Genomic DNA, 16563 nt, shown 5'->3' on the forward strand with positions numbered 1-16563 from the left:
ACCCGCCACCACACTGCTAACCCCAGTGCCTAATCGCCACCACACTGCTAACCCCAGTGCCTAACCACCCACCACACTGCCTAACCCCAGTGCCTAACCACCACCACACTGCCCTAACCCCAGTCCTTAACCACCACCATGCATAAAATTCACGATTAACCTAACCGCGACCACACTTGCTAACCCCAGTGCCTACCCGCCACCACACTGCTAACCCCAGTGCCTACCCGCCCCACACTGCTAACCCCAGTGCCTAACCGCCACCAACACTGCTAACCCCGATGCCTAACCGCGACCACCAACACTGCTTAACCCCAGTGCCTAACCACCACCACACTGCTAACCCCAGTGCCTAACCTTTAAAAGGGAATGAAACACCAGGATTTAGAACGTCAGCTAACTGTAACTGTAAATCTCCATATTGCATTGTTGCATCACTGACAGCGAGAAACATTTTGGAACCCCCCAAAAATGTCTGATTTACCGAGTAGCCTCCGAGACTGAGAATGAGTTATAACAGAGAATGAAATAACTTCCAAAAGGCGCACATAGCCTTGAATAAAACCAGTTCATTTAGTAAATCTAGCCTAACCTGAGGACAAGGACCTAATGCCTGCACCTTATGTTAAAAATATATTAGTTAGCTTAGTCCACTATAACAAACAGGTTCAAACGTAAACCAGATAAAACTTTCTTGAAGATTAAACTACTTTCAGGTGCGCCACTAATCCCGTGTCCCTGTCGCTAGATTAGTGACTCTCCAACTAGCTTTGGCTGTCGATCTATTGGGAAAGTGATAGAGGGGCACTTTGCGCGAGGGAGACACTTTTGTTATTGTTTCTACTGCTGATTACCACTTTTAAGAAGTTAAGATGCAGATTAAATACACAACAACATGTTACAGATAACTATAAACATGTCCCATCACTCAGACAGTAAATACACAGAATCCAGCACAGCAAACAATCAATCAAATGTATTTTACAAAAGCCCTTTTACATTTAAAATACTAACCCACAAGGCCTCCCGAGTGGCGCAGTGGTCTAAGGCACTGCATCCGCAGTGGGTTCGAGCCCAGGCTCTGTCGCGACCGGAGGCCCAGCGGGGCGGCGCACAAATTGGCCCAGCGTCGTCCGGGCTTGGCGAGGGTTCGGATTTCCTCTCTCATCGCGCACTAGCGACTCCTGTGGCGGGCCGGGCGCAGTGCACGCTGACACGGTCACCAGGTTTTCCTCCGACACATTGGTGCAGCTGGCTTCCGGGTTGGATGGAATTGTGTCAAGAAGCAGTGCGGCTTTGGCAGGCCGTGTTTCGGAGGACGTACGGCTCTCGACCTTCGCCTCTCCCAAGTCTGTACGGGAGTTGCAGCAATGATAACAAAACTTTAACTACTACCAATTGGATACCACGAAATTGGGGGGGGGGGGTGAAAAATGCACAACAACACAAATACTAACCACAGGTTATAGAGGGTGCAAGAGTTCAACACCTCAGGAGCAAATGTCAGTTGGCTTTTCATAGCTGAGTATTCATAGGTTGAGAGAGAGTCGAAACAGCAAAAGCGGGACATGTAGCACATCCACTCCCATTCCCTTTATGGATGGGTGTATCTTTGAAATCGTGTTGAACGGCCTGCTCCTTCTCCATTTCCGGAACACTGTGATGCATGGTGATTCTTATCTCTCAGGTTCATACAGCGAGTTATGGTCTTCACGGATCTCACTCTTCGTCTGTGGCGTATCGGGGCAGGATTCGGCTGTATACTGATGGTTGTGAGCGCAATCTAGCTGGACCCCGAGCTCTTTAGTGATGGTCCCGGTGGACCTCTTCTCCACCACAGCACAGGAACACTCTGGCACCAAGGGGTCAGTTCGGCATGCTGTACTAACCGTTCTTTCCCGTTGGTAGAAAAAAAATGAAGGCGTCTATTAGGCTCTAGTTATATTGAAGAATCACTGCATATACTTAAAATAAACAATAGCCTTAGAAATAACATAGATTTGCATGAACCACCTCTGCCTCCTGCACAGTCTCCTCCTGCACAGTCTCCTCCTGCACAGTCTCCTCCAGGATGAAAACATGTTCAGGGATGAAGATGTCATCCTGAAAACAAAACAAACGTTTTGTTAAGACAAGTAAAACCAAATATATCAGTTGGCATTAACAAGCTACCTGTTGTATGCTTTGTCAACACACACACACACACACACACACACACACACACACACGGACATTTTTTTTTCAGCAAACATCTAACGCTAGCCTAGTCCACGACAGTCCTGACCGGTAAACGGTACCTCACGCTCCATTGCATTGACTCTCCTCTGTTCAGTAGCTTTTGCTTGACTCCAAACTTTGGACCAAAGTCTGCGATGTTGATGGTCGGTCGGTAACCCCTACACCATAACCCTTAATTTCAAATGGAGGCGCAAGCAGAGGGCTTCAACGTAGGCATATGACTCCTTTCTATTCGGAAACTCCTGGTTGCCGCATCGAAAGTGCCCTTCATCGCGAAGTCTGCCTCCGCAAAGTGCTGTCTGCAGATCCTGCTAGCTCGATCTAGCGCGTCCTTCCTCTTCAGGACATGGAGCCACTTCTTCAAAAGTTGTGGGTTCTTGGGCAGCCGATGGTAGTTTACCGAGGGATTTTTGTTGTTGTTGAGCCAATTCATACAGCCTGGCGCTATGCGGTTCATGTTTGAATTACTACTTGCTGTTGCCATCATCGTTGTCCGCACCTAACCTCTCTCTCTTCGATTCATTCTCCGCGCGAAAATTCAATACCGCAGACACTTTACCTAATTCCTGCCTGTGACGCACTGGCGCCAGTCGTTACTATGYCAATTTAAAATGGCGCTGACCATAGCTCGAATAACCTTGTCYACGATCAAAATACTAAATGTAGAGATGTTTTTATGTTAAATGAACATGTTTAGTATTAGTGGATTGAATACATATCTTTGCTTAGATTTACTTCCTAAAGTGTTTCCATTCCCCTTTTTAAATTAAGACCAAAAAGCAAATGTTTMTTTTCGCATGTATTTTTACCATATAGCTAATTGCAACTGGCCCATCTAGAGGAACCRGRTCAGTTTTTCCTCRMGGGKAAGACTCATGACAATAAACGTCAACCTGCCTGACAGACAGATACACTAACTACAGTTCTATGTTGCCACTAGGTAAACATGGACTGCCTCCTGGTGAGACAGTGAACACAGTGAAACACATTTTATCCAAATGCTCTGCCCTACACTTCTCTGGACTCATGACCATTGGTCGCTATGGCTACGACCTAGCTGATGGCCCTAACCCAGATTTTCAGGTATTTGGTTGTTATGATTACCCTGACTTGCTTGGTTAAATAAAWAAATAKAWYWTMTATGTTAAGGCTTTTGGTAAAGATCTATAGGTGTGTGTTAATTCTGTTGTGCATCACCAATCAGGCTTTGCTGAGTCGGCGACAYGAAGTGTGTGCCAGTCTACAGCTGCCCCTTGAGGATGTYGAGCTTAGTATGGGCATGTCCACTGACTTTGAACACGCGGTAAGTTCRACTGTCTCAGCCTTCTTAATTTCTAATACAATATGTTCTTAACATATTGAATTATCAGATATTGATTTAGCTACCCATTACTACTCAAATGCACATGCTGTTTGTATAAATTATACCCTTCTGAGGTATTCTTTTCCATTTCCTCCTTTAGATTGAGGTGGGTTCAACCAARGTGCGAGTTGGTAGTACTATTTTCGGTAATAGGGATTATCCCAACACTCCCACTCCCAGTCCAGAGAAAAAGTCAAAGGTTCCGACAGAAGAAGCAGCTAAGAAAATGGAGCGTCTCACTGTGACAGGACAGTGATGTTTCTCCTTCCTACACTCACACAGGCTGTAAAGGAATTCAGTATTTTAGGAGAATTAACTGGGAAAAAATGTCTTTGGTTGATCTAGATTTTCAATTCATTTCTACGGAGCCCATTCATTTGAGCAATTTTGGACAGAATTCGATCTTCAAGTTGACATTACAAACTGAGATTTTTAAACTACTCACATTAGGCATAGATTCTCATTACTCAGTTGATGATGTTGGATATAAGAAGCTATAGCTCACATCTCGATCTTGWGCCAACTCTAGATTCAATAGATACCGTTTAACACGATAACATAAATATCGATCATTCAGAGAGTCAAGCAGAGATGGAGTTTATATCTAATGTTTTGATAATTACTATACTGAACTCTTGACCGTTTTGAATATCCCAGTGATTGGGTATCTTACATAGTAAAATGTCCTATTTTTCTGGCAAAATACTTGTGATTTAATAAACATAACCCCCCCCCCTTTATGATGGATGGTATTGTGAGTCAATTCAATTCTGTATGGTGTTGTCAAATACTTAACTTTTTTTAAATTCTTGATAAACACAATTACAAAACTGCAGGTAGATTCACTCATACAATATGTTTACACTAGTATTATTTGTGATATCAGTGATTATTTTGGTCTGAGTTATGTGTTGGTGCACTGAAAYATTTAACCTATGCAAAGAAGAAATAGTTTCGTTCTGCTATGATTTTCTTATAGTTATGGTTCAATAATGCTTTAGTTATCAATGTAAAACTAAATCCATAACTAAGGGAACTGCAAATAAACATTGCAAAACATTCACTTAAAATGAGATACAGGATTAAATTGATWCTGCAGAAGGTGACAAGCAAAATAATTGTTGAAAATAACTTGGTTTTGTATTTTTCCTATGCAGGAAATGTACAGTAATTTTACATAAACAAAGAATCACATAACAAATTACTTTTACATGTTTTATTGCATACATAGCAATGACAGCCAACCAAAAGTAAAAACCTTAATTTGTAATTATGAAGTTGTTGAATTTGTACCTCATACTACTGTATTTATCAAAATATTCTATTCACATCTTACTGATATCTAGATCAGTTTGGAATAACTTGAGGGTATTTTATCATAGGCCTTCATTTCATAACATTCCAATGTAATCTGCACCTGATTCAAAGATATGTTGGTCTTTGGAAGAAAATAAAAAAAATGGTGCTGCTTGGACCATCTTCTAAAAATCAATAATACCCCGTTTCCTGGAATGATACTGCTCRTCAACAGAAGTTAAGGATGTGTGTGGCATTCTGCTTGTGAACAGGTTAGTCATTGAGCTAAAACTATTATTAGCTCTGCTATAATTATGTTATCAGACTAAATCACAATAATCGAAAGGAAAGGGGGATAACTAYTCAGTTGGTCAACTGAAATGCATCTTCCACATTTAACCCAACCCCTCTGAGTCAGAGAGGTGCGGGGGGGGCTGCCATAATCTACATCACGTCTTTGGCGCACGGGGAACAGTGGGTTAACTGCCTTGCTCGGGGGCAGATTGTCAGCTCGGGGATTCGATCCAGCAACCTTTCGGTTACTGGCCCAATGCGCTAACCACTAGGCTGGCTACCTGTTTAAACCAAAAGTATGCAGAATGATAAATCTACAAAACAAAGTGAAACAAAATTGAAAGGTACATTTGCCACTCCTTATGTGCAGTCCAACAAAGTTGATATAAAACAATACAAAAGTGGGGACAAAATACAAGGAAATGGACACAGGTYCTTGCTTACTGATCACAATAATTAAAGTCACAGAATAATTAATGGACAATACATGACACACTGGATATTCTCAATTTTCTGCCCAGGTTTAAGCGTCTCTCTCTGCCAGTCAACTCTGTATGGTTGTCACTGCTGTCTTGAACTCAATCAGTGATGTCCTGTGAGCATTACACCAACTTCTTGGCCTCAAAGAAGCTCTTGAGGTGCTTGAGCTGCCAGATGCCAGTGACGATGAGGATAAGTGTCTGAGCTATAGACCACCAAAGCACATGCTGATTGGTGCTCTCACTCGTCATGCGGAACCGCTCCTCACGATACTGTTAAAAGAGATACACAGACAGTCACTAGATCGTTAAAAGACAAGGGTAAGACGTGGATTCCACAACAGCTTTGTATGTGACATTATACAGGATAAAATAAATGTCAATATTTATTATCCCCTATGGTTGTGGCMTACTCAACTCAAAATGTAGATGTTCTCTTTCAACCCACCTGCTGATAGTTCTGCTCTTTCTGAATCTGTTCTYSTTGGTCCAGTAATTGTCGAGCTCTTAATTGCAGCTCTGTGAGCTTGTCTTTTGCTGCGATTTCGGGGTAGTTGTTGGTATGTTCACCAACCTGAATATCCAGGTGGACTCTCTAAGACGGAACACAAGGTTAGAATGCCAGACTATCTGCAGGTTTACTGCTATACGAAAGTTTTTTTTTTTTTTGTGAGAAGAAAAATGTCCAGAACAACATCCCATTCATACCAGTTTGCCGCCAGCGAAAAGGGCCATCTTGGTGGAGTTGGAGTGCAGGCAGATCTGGTGCTCGCCTGGTGTATGGGAAGTAAAGGTGAACCGTCCATCTGACCCATACTGACGAGACAGAATTATCTAGAATAGAGGGTTGGAGAGAGAGAGAGACATACCGATGAAACATACGTGGAGGCATTGTGTGTATGAAGATACATACACAAACTGTAATGACTGTACACTTTGAGTGTGGTAACCTTGTATCTAATCTTCTCATTGTTTGACTGACCTTAGTATCTGGATCTTTGATTTCCACATGCATTCCAAGGCCAGGGGTGGCTTGGAGGAAGGATCCCATCTGCTTGTCCCACAGCTGGGTCCTGTATTTCCCTGATAATAGAGAGATGCCAGATGAAAGGCTATTCCTCCCATCCTCGATAAAGGGCATATTCCATATCAAATAACACGTTGGCTAATCCCACAGTCACATACTGTATAATCTTCTCGTCTTTTGTAGCTAGCCAGCAAAAAAAACATGTATTTATTAAGACCCATTATATATATTTTTATCCATCAAATCTAGCTACATCTGTCAGGAAATGAAAGACATGCATGCACTAACTGACTGGATTAATCAAAATAGCCTATGAGCCAGAAGCAGCTGACGAGTTAACCAGCTTTAACGTTATCTAACGCTAAAATAATAATTTACCAATAACCATAGTCTCATCTGGAATTTCCTCTATAAAGCATTTTTTCTCCGTCTCTCCAATGTGAAAATAGAGAGCGTTACTTGGAGAGAGCCAAGCAAATAATATGATAATTCCAGCGCCAGGTGCAGTGAGCATCATGTCAAATCAGCTTTGTTGTCCCCTGCAGCAGGGTCAGTGTAGTAAATGGAACCAACTGCTACTTTACTTTTATTTTGAAATGATTGAAACCCCGCCGGAAGTGGTTGCACGGGCTTTTTTACTGATTCGCACACTACCCAGAATGCACTTCACCGAGACCATTTTCGGTCGTGTTTGTTATGATGCGAGGACATTTCAGCATCTAGCTACAATAACGTTTCGCTATACACTGTTATAAAAACAGTGATTAGTTGTTGTTTAGACAAGTTGTCTGTGGCTGTAGCGTTTAGCTACTTTTTCCAGATTCTTATTGCTGTTTGATTCTCAGAAGATATAGTCATGGCGCAGTACAAAGGTGCAGCAAGCGAGGCTGGAAGAGCCATGCAGCTGATAAAAAAGCGTGAAAAGGAAAGAGAACAACTTTCACAGCTAAAGGAGAAAATTGCTCAGGTCAGTCACTTGTTAGCTGAGTAATAGTATTGCTTATTCACTGCTATCTAGTTACTGAAATATATCAAACGAGCAATCTATAGCCTTTGCGCTACACTGCTTACAGGAGTAGCCTTAACGTTCCTAGCCATGTGTTCCCCTCTTACTATCTGAATATTTCCTACAGGACAACATGGTCAAGTCCAACATAGACAAGAAGTTCTCAGCTCATTATGATGCGGTGGAAGCAGAGCTCAAATCCAGCACTGTTGGTAAGTATATTATGGGACTTTTTCCATGTCAGACTTGCCTTTTTTAATGATGAATGTTTGAATACATAATTGTGAAGAACASAATCTTACTGCAATACTGTCTTCCCTTGTCAGGTCTGGTGACACTCAATGATATGAAGGCCAGGCAGGAGGCTCTTGTGAAAGAACGAGAAAAGCAACTGGCCAAGAAGGAGCAATCAAAGGAGTTGATGCTGTGAGTTACTGTATTCCCAGAGTTACTRGATTCCCTGCCACTTTTTTGTTTGTTATGATCTCTCAAAGCTATTGTCAGTGTCTCATCTTTGCTCTCTTTCTGTCTACCTTCAGAAAGCTGGAGAAGCAGAAGGAGAAGAAAAGAAAGGAAGAGCAGAAGAGAAAGATTGCCAGTTTATCCTTTAATCCTGAAGATGAAGAGGAGGAGAAAGAGGAGACTGAGGAGGAAGAGGAAGAGGAGGAAGAGGACTGTGAGTGGTTTTKATAATAAATCTGTTGTTTATAGCCACAATACTTATGTATATTATTCTCTAAGAACAATCAGTGAATACTGACTTATCTTCCAAAGATTTCCCCGCTAAGAAGAAGAAGCTAGGGAAGAACCCAGATGTGGACACCAGTTTCCTGCCGGACCGGGACAGAGAGGTGAGCCTTATGCATATACAACCAGTCACACGTATTTTCTCCAAATCAAACCTCTCTTACATTGAAATCTCACCTGCATATAAAGCATGATCCCTATTAGCTGCTGCCAAGGCAGTTTAAAATCCAGGGTTACTCCAAGCAGTTTAAAATCCAGGGTTGTTCCAAGCAGTTTAAAATCCAGGGTTACTCCAAGCAGTTTAGTCACTGCCTTATTCTAAAATTGATTAAATTCATTTTTTCCAACTTGATTGGAGTCCACCTGTGGTAAATTCAATTGATTGGACATGATTTGGAAAGGCACACACCYGTCTATATAAAGTTCCACAGTAGAGAGTTCATGTCAGAGCAAAAACCAAGCAACGWGGTCGAAGGAATTGTCCATGGAGKTCCGAGGCAGGATCGTGTCGAGGCACAGATATGGGGAAAGGTAACAAAAAATTACTGCATCATTGAAGGTCCCCGAGAACACAGTGGCCTCCATCATTCTTAAATGAAAGAAGTTTGGAACCACCAAGACTTCCTAGAGCTGGCCGCCTGGCCAAACTGAGCACTCAAGGGAGGTGACCAAGAACCCGATGGTCATCCTGACAGAGCTCCAGAGATCCTCTGTGGAGATGGGAGAACCTTCCAGAAGGACAACCATCTCTGCAGCACTCCACCAATCAGGCCTTTATGTTAGAGTGGCCAGACGGAAGCCACTCCTCAGTAAAAGGACTCTCAGACCATGCGAAACAAGATTCTCTGCTCTGATGAAACCAAGATTGAACTCTGGTCTGAATACGAAGTGTCACGTCTGGAGGAAACCTGGCACCATCCCTACGGTGAAGCATGGGTTTGGCAGCATTGTGTTGTGGGGATATTTTTCAGTGGCAGGGACTGGGAGACTAGTCAGGATTAAGGGAAAGATGAACAGAGCAAAGTACAGAGGGATCATTGATGAAAACCTGCTCCAGAGCGCTCAGGACCTCAGACTGTGGCGAAGGTTCAGTTTCAGCAGGCCAGCGACCCTAAGCACACAGCCAATACAACACAGGAGTGGCTTTGGGAGAAGTCTCTGAATGTCCTTGTGTGGCCCAGCCAGAGCCCGGACTTGAACCCGATCGAACATCTCTGGGGAGACTTGAAAATAGCTGTGCAGCGACACTCCCCATCCAACCTGACAGAGCAGGAGAGGATCTGCAGAGAAGAATGGGAGAAACTCTTCAAATACATGTGTGTCAAGCTTGTAGCGTCATGCTCAAGAAGACTTGAGGCTGTAATCGCTGCCAAAGGTTCTTCAACAAAGCACCGAGTAAAGGGTCTGAATACTTATGGAAATGTGATATGTCCGTTTATTTTTAAATACAGTTAAAAAWATATATATTAACCTGTTTTTGCTTGATCGTTATGGGGTATTGTGTGTAGATTGATTAGGGGGGGAAACAATTTAATACATTTTATAATAAGGCTGTAACCTAACAAATGTGGAAAAAGTCAAGCGGTCTGAATAATATCAGAATGCACTGTACATAGACACACTGGCTTTACTCAAGGCCAGTGGCGTGTCATTGGTAAATATTGAAAAAGTAAGGTGCCTAGACAGCTGCCCTGGGGAATTCCTGATTCTACCTGGACAATGTTGGAGAGGCTTCCATTAAAGAACACATCCACAGTATAGCAAGGTGTCTAAAGCCATAACGCATATGTTTTTCCATCAGCAGACTATTGATTGTCAAACGCCACATTTTCTCTCAGCCAATCATCAGTCATTTGTGTAAGTGCTTGTTGAATGTCCTTTCCTATAAGCGTGCTAAAACGCTGTCATTTTTTTTGCTGTAAAATAGCATTGTATCTGGTCAAACACCATTTTTCCCCCCAAAAGTTTACTTAGGGCTGGTAGCAGGCTGATTAGTCAGCTATTTGGGCCAGTAAAGGGGGCTTTACAATTCTTGGGTAGTGGAATTACTTTAGCTTTCTTCCAGGCCCGAGGGCACACGCTCTCTAGTAGGCTTAGATTGAAGATATGGCAAATAGGAGTGACAATATCGTACACTATCATCCTCAGTAATTTTCCATCCAAGTTGTCAGACCCCGGTGGCTTGTCATTGTTGATAGACAACGATGCTTTTTTCACCTCTTCCACACTCACTTTACAGAATAAAAAAAAATGACAATGCTTGTCTTTTAATAATTTGATCAGTTATACTTGGATGTGTAGTGTCAGTGTTTGTTGCTGGCATGTCATGCCTACGTTTGCTAATCTTGCCAAAGAAAAAATCATTAAAGTAATTGGCAATATCAGTGGTTTTGTGATGAATGAGCCACCTGATTCAATGAATGGTGGAGCTGAGTTTGACTTGTTGGCCAAAATGTAATTTAATGTGCTCCAAAGCTTTACTATCCTTCTTTGTCATTTCTTTGTTTCATAGTGTAGTTTCTTCTTTTTATTCAGTTTAGTTGCAGGATTTCTCTATTTGCAGTACGTTTGCCAATCGGTTGTAACCAGACTTATTTTCCATTCCTTTTGCCTCATCCTTCTCAACCATACCATTTTTCAATTCCTCATCAATCCACAGGGATTTAACAGTTGTTTTTTTTTACAATCATTTTCATAATAGTTGCATGCTTATTAGTAACTGGAATAAGAKATTTCATAAATATGTCAAGTGCAGCATCTGGTTGCTCCTCATTACAAWCCACGGACCAACAAATATTCTTTACATCAACAACATAGGAATCACTACGAAACTTATTGTATGACCTCTTATACACTATATTAGGCCCAGCCTTTGGAACTTTGGTTTTCCTAGATATGTGCTACTGTATTGTGATCACTACATCRGATGGATCTGGATACTGCTTTAGAGCACCTTTCTGCAGCATTAGTAAAGAAGTGATCAATATATGTTGATGATTTCATTCCTGTGCTGTTTGACTYGCCTGGCAGGTTGACTGATTAGTGCCAGTGACCTGGTTCAGGTTGTTACAGTTTGAAGCTTTTTTCTTGAGTGGGCATCTTGAGAAAAGCCAGTCAGTATTTAAATCACCCAGAAAATATACCTCTCTGTTGATATCACATGCATTTCACACATGTTGTCCAGATACTGACTGTTAGCACTTGGTCTATAGCAGCTTCCCACAAGAATGGGCTTTAGGTGAGGCAGATGAATTTGTAACCATATTACTTCAACAGTATTTAACATGAGATCCTCTATTAAGCTTTACAGGAATGTGGTTCAGAATATAAAGGGTCAACACCTCCACCACTAGCATTTCTGTATTTTCTGTAAATGTTATAACCTTGTATTGCTACCACTGTATCATCAAAGGTATAATCTAAGTGAGTTTCAGAGATTTTTAGAATATGAATGTATTTTGTTACTAGCAAATTTAATAATTTCATGAACCTTGTTTCTTAAGCTATATATTTTGAGCACTTGTCTGGGATGCTTGCTTGTTTTCACTGCTGTACTGGGAAGCTTAGCAGAAGTAGATTAGCTCATGTTATTTCTGTCAGTGCAGGATGAGCTGCACACAGTGGACTTCCTACTAGGGCACACCGCCTCAGTGCTAATGGCATAAATCTGGTTCATAGACTCATGATTACTGCATACAATAGCTGTAGGATCAGCCGAGGCATTCAGGGCGTTTAGCGGGACATAAATGAGGTTACTTACATTGTGTCTTCCAATGCCCCTGGGATAATGTACATATGCTAAAGCGTTATGACAACTCAGAGACACAACYGTAGGGATTAATTGAGCTGGACCTGGGTCATTGATAAGTCATTGTCTCAACGCAGCCTTATAATGGTGTGAAAAGATCCAGGAACCCAAATGATTTGGGTGGATCCCATCCTCCTTTATAAAACAAGCTTTGTTTCCAGAAGGTATTATCATTGTCAATAAATGTTACACCCACAGAGCTGCAATAGTCTCGAAGCCAGTTATGAAGGGTTGAAATGTTCAGTGCCACGATTTGGGCAGATGGCCAGATATTATGGGGTGTWTGTTSGTGTCAAGCAGAGACCCAATCAGTTCTTTAAAATCCAATCTTCAGCTGTTCTGAGCTGCKCTTCATAKTGTCATTGAATRCTATGATAGCCACATTTTCGTTTTTGCTCCAGGGACTGAGTAATTTCTCACCATTGAACTGCCCAATACAACGGCCGGAGAAGGGGGTGGAGAAATCTGCCCATTCCTACCCCTTTGACTCCTGTCCAGTATGCACAGGGTGTACACTATATAAATGTGCCTTTATACACACACAGAGCCTGGGGCATACACTATATAAATGTTGTGTGGGTGGGCATACATGCATATATATATACACAACCGTTCAAAAGTTTGGGGTCACTTAGAAATGTCCTTGTTTTTGAAAGAAAAGCACACAAAATGTGTCTGTCAAAATAACATCAAATTGATCAGAAATACAGTGTAGACATTGTTAATGTTGTAAATGACTATTGTAGCTGGAAACCGCTGATTTTTTTAATGGACAGCTGAAAACTGTTGTTCTGATTGAAGAAGCAATAAAACGGGCCGCCTTTAGACTAGTTGAGTATCTGGAGCATCAGCATTTGTGGGGTCGATTACAGGCTCAAAATGGTCAGAAACAAATAACTTTCTTCTGAAACTCGTCAGTCTATTCTTCTTCTGAGAAATGAAGGCTATTCCATGCGAGACATTACCAAGAAGCTGAAGATCTCGTACAACGCTGTGTACTACTCCCTTCACAGAACAGCGCAAACTGGTTTTAACCAGAATAGAAAGAAGAGTGGGAGGCCCCAGTGCACAACTGAGCAAGAGGACAAGTACATTAGAGTGTCTAGTTTGAGAAACAGATGCCTCACAAGTCCTCGACTGGCAGCTTCATTAAATAGTACCTGCAAAACACCAGTCTCAACGTCAACAGTGAAGAGGCGACTCCGGGATGCTGGCCTTCTAGGCAGAGTTCCTCTCTCCAGTGTCTGTTCTTTTGCCCACCTTAATCTTTTCTTTTTATTGGCCAGTCTGAGATATGGCTTTTTCTTTGCAACTCTGCCTATTTGCAACATTAACAATGTCTACACTGTATTTCTGATCAATAAGATGTTATTTTAATGGACAAAAAAATTGATATTCTTTCAAAAACCAGGACATTTCTAAGTGACCCCAAATTTTTGAACGGTTGTATACACACAGAGCCCAGGGTATACACTATATAAATGTCCTATATATATATGTTTGTGTGTGTGTGTGTGTGTGTGTGTGTGTGTGTGTACGTGTACACACACGGAACCCAAGCTTAAAATGTGTTTATTATTGGGAGTTCAGGAGGAGGAGAATCGGCTTCGAGAGGAGCTGCGCCAGGAGTGGGAGGGAAAACAGGAAAAGATCAAGAGTAAGCGAGATTGATTACACACGACAATCACACATGACTATTACATCCAGCGCTCATTTTATATTGATCCCATGTGGTAATGATGAGCTTAAATGAGTAGTTCACTACCCTGCTAGTTACAACCTTGCCATGATAATGATACTTATTGATAATGCCATGATAATGACACATCTTCCGTGCAGGTGAAGAAATTGAGATCACGTTCTCCTACTGGGATGGATCGGGGCATCGTAAGACTGTCAAGGTACAGTAAGAGAGAACCGGTTGCTTAGCAATGGATGTGCTGCCGGATAGCAAATGGAGCCATACATTTAACTTTGGTCGSATGAGATATACCTGTATACTATAGCATGTATCAGTGTGCATTGTTGTGTGTTTACTACAGATGAAGAAGGGAAATACCATGCAGCAGTTCCTTCAGAAAGCACTGGAGGTCTTGAGGAAAGATTTCAGTGAGCTGAGGTAAGAGTAGATGTGACTGAAGTGGTGGCTTTGGTTTTATCTAGGCGGGTGTATTTACTAGAAAACAGAAGCAAACGAAATTAAACGGGGCGGGACCCTACCTGAATTTGTCCAATTAAAAACTTGCGTTTTCATCTCAAAGCTTTTTCCGTATTGGAGTAAACGGTTTCCATTGTAAAAACGTTTTGCAACTGTTTGCTACGTTCTTCGTCTAATGAATACACCCTAGGTGCCCATTGGCACTGACATTATAGGATTTCCCTTTAATGTTATTCTTTATGAAGGAAGGTTGTAAAAGGTTGGGGGGTCTTTGTAGGGCTGCTGGTGTCGAGCAGCTGATGTACATCAAAGAGGATCTGATCATCCCACATGTGAGTGCTGCTSTACATCAATCTGAACTATTCTAAATTTTACATCTCTTCTTCATATTAAACTGAACAATTATCTCTGTTTTCTGTTCTAGCATCACAGTTTCTATGACTTCATTGTGACAAAAGCTCGAGGCAAATCTGGTGAGCCAGTGGTAACTTCAAAGTTCATCTAAAAAAATCAACGTTATATTTAAACATTTATGTAACTTCACTGATGGCATTATATATATATATTTTATACTTTATTCCACTACAGGTCCACTCTTCAGCTTTGATGTCCACGATGACATTCGGCTMGTGAACGACGCCACTGTTGAAAAAGACGAGGTGAGGAGATCCGTATTGTTTTAATATTKAATTTCCAAGTGTGTTTTGATACTTCTATTTATTTTTTGAATCCAAGTTATTTGCCAGTGCAGCAGCGTTAARAACAACGAGTGTCCTTGGTGTGTCGTAGTCTCACGCAGGTAAAGTGGTGCTGAGGTGCTGGTATGAGAAGAACAAGCACATCTTCCCTGCTAGCCGCTGGGAGCCCTACGACCCGGAGAAGAAATGGGACAAATACACCGTGAGTGGTTATCTCTAACCTTAACACACTACCAATATCTACGTAGGAATATTATAATTGCTTTCCTTATAGTTTTATCAAACGATCTGATTGGTATTCTAGGTTTATGTAGAGTGTGATGTAATGTGTTCCTCCACATTATTCCCTGCTGTGGCCAATCACACGTCACGGTGTACAAATGAAACAGCAAAAGAATGTAGCATCATTGGCTGGATAGATCGTCGTGTATATAATGGCTTATGATTTATACCCTTTTCCAACTTTTGGGCCGAAACGAACAGGATTGTTTCATAAGTATGCTCCACACGACGCTGTGTGGGTGTCGGTGCTTACAGAGCGGCATGCATGGGCCTGTTCACTTTCAGCTGTTAGTTAGTTCATAAAACATGTAGGAAATAGCAAATATAGGCCTATTATCAATAATTGAATCATTATAGCCCAAAACTTGTATTATTAGGTAAAGAATGGATATGAAGTTGAGAGGTTTATCYTAACATGCAGATGTTGCAACGTAAATTACATTWTATTTTTTATTTCTTGTTTTTCAGATCCGGTGAAAATATTGTCTTCAGGATCTTTCTGGGCACACATTTTTTCCCCATGTTTTACTATTAATGTATTGTCAGAAGCATTTTACTTTCAGATTGATAAACTATATTCACTTTAAATCATTAGGTTTCTCTTCATTGTTATTCCTCAACTTTTTTTTTTTAATTCCCCAAAGTGTTGTTGCCTAACAAACCATAGTGATTTCTTTACCAAAACATAACAATTCTGTTTAAGAAATATTACTGCTTTAATTTCTATGAAAATGTGTGATCCCAAATATTTTTTCTTTTAAAAAAATGTACAAAACAAACCTACACTTGGACGCTGTTCACTGTGTTAATTAAATTCGATCAACTTTACTAATTTATATTATTAAAAACAACATTTTTATTTGGCCTTGTTTATTGTAATAAGTGTCCTGAATGTGGTTTGTTTGGCASCTCCATTACTATTGTAAAACTCGGCTGTTGGAGATAATTGAAGAAATGGAACAATGTTGTCAACTTGCCGTTTGAGCTTCAAAAGAGGGGCTGCTTGGCCGCCAGTTGCCCATCCCTGCACATAGAATAYGAATCGGGCTTGTTGACTTGATTGTAACTTTGGGCAATATTTTGGCAGCTTCACTGTTTCCAGGTCCTCTGGAAAAGTATACTTGTCAGGTGAAATGCTAAAGAAATGCTTCTATTTCTGGCGCTTTA

At 41.3% G+C, this 16563-nt stretch overlaps 3 protein-coding genes and 1 long non-coding RNA gene across 4 annotated transcripts in view; 2 read left to right on the top strand and 2 right to left on the bottom strand.

The window, feature by feature from the left end:
• The window catches only part of LOC112070887 (pyridoxal phosphate homeostasis protein), a 24657-nt gene extending 20316 nt beyond the window's left edge, over positions 1 to 4341 (top strand). The window contains exons 6-8 of the mRNA XM_024138339.2: positions 3179 to 3321; positions 3443 to 3541; positions 3702 to 4341. Coding sequence (XP_023994107.1) covers positions 3179 to 3321; positions 3443 to 3541; positions 3702 to 3857 — 398 coding nt within the window. The 3' untranslated portion in view covers positions 3858 to 4341. The remainder of the gene's footprint in view (positions 1 to 3178; positions 3322 to 3442; positions 3542 to 3701) is intronic.
• LOC139024390 (uncharacterized) lies at positions 1830 to 2806 on the bottom strand. The gene is made up of 3 exons (XR_011475680.1): positions 2298 to 2806; positions 2044 to 2103; positions 1830 to 1893 (listed from the first exon to the last, which is right to left on the bottom strand). It is a non-coding gene; the product is annotated as an uncharacterized lncRNA (long non-coding RNA).
• An 818-nt stretch (positions 4342 to 5159) lies between the features above and the next one.
• On the bottom strand, positions 5160 to 7307 carry LOC112070888 (transmembrane emp24 domain-containing protein 4-like). Its single transcript, XM_024138340.2, has 5 exons — positions 7076 to 7307; positions 6653 to 6753; positions 6379 to 6504; positions 6119 to 6265; positions 5160 to 5943 (listed from the first exon to the last, which is right to left on the bottom strand). The coding sequence occupies exons 1-5, from the start codon at positions 7212 to 7214 to the stop codon at positions 5794 to 5796; spliced, it is 663 nt and encodes a 220-aa protein (XP_023994108.1). The 5' UTR covers positions 7215 to 7307; the 3' UTR covers positions 5160 to 5793.
• Positions 7308 to 7353: 46 nt separating this feature from the next.
• Positions 7354 to 16255, top strand: fam50a (family with sequence similarity 50 member A). The gene is made up of 13 exons (XM_024138338.2): positions 7354 to 7664; positions 7831 to 7915; positions 8030 to 8129; positions 8243 to 8379; positions 8478 to 8554; positions 13849 to 13915; positions 14098 to 14159; positions 14301 to 14377; positions 14694 to 14748; positions 14841 to 14889; positions 15005 to 15075; positions 15206 to 15316; positions 15865 to 16255. Exons 1-13 carry the CDS (start codon positions 7554 to 7556, stop codon positions 15871 to 15873), a joined length of 1011 nt encoding a protein of 336 aa, XP_023994106.1. The 5' UTR covers positions 7354 to 7553; the 3' UTR covers positions 15874 to 16255.
• The last annotated feature ends 308 nt before the right edge of the window (positions 16256 to 16563 follow it).

The sequence above is a fragment of the Salvelinus sp. IW2-2015 genome, unplaced genomic scaffold (assembly GCF_002910315.2).
Source record: "Salvelinus sp. IW2-2015 unplaced genomic scaffold, ASM291031v2 Un_scaffold1451, whole genome shotgun sequence".
In the NCBI taxonomy this organism is placed as follows: Eukaryota; Metazoa; Chordata; class Actinopteri; order Salmoniformes; family Salmonidae; genus Salvelinus; species Salvelinus sp. IW2-2015.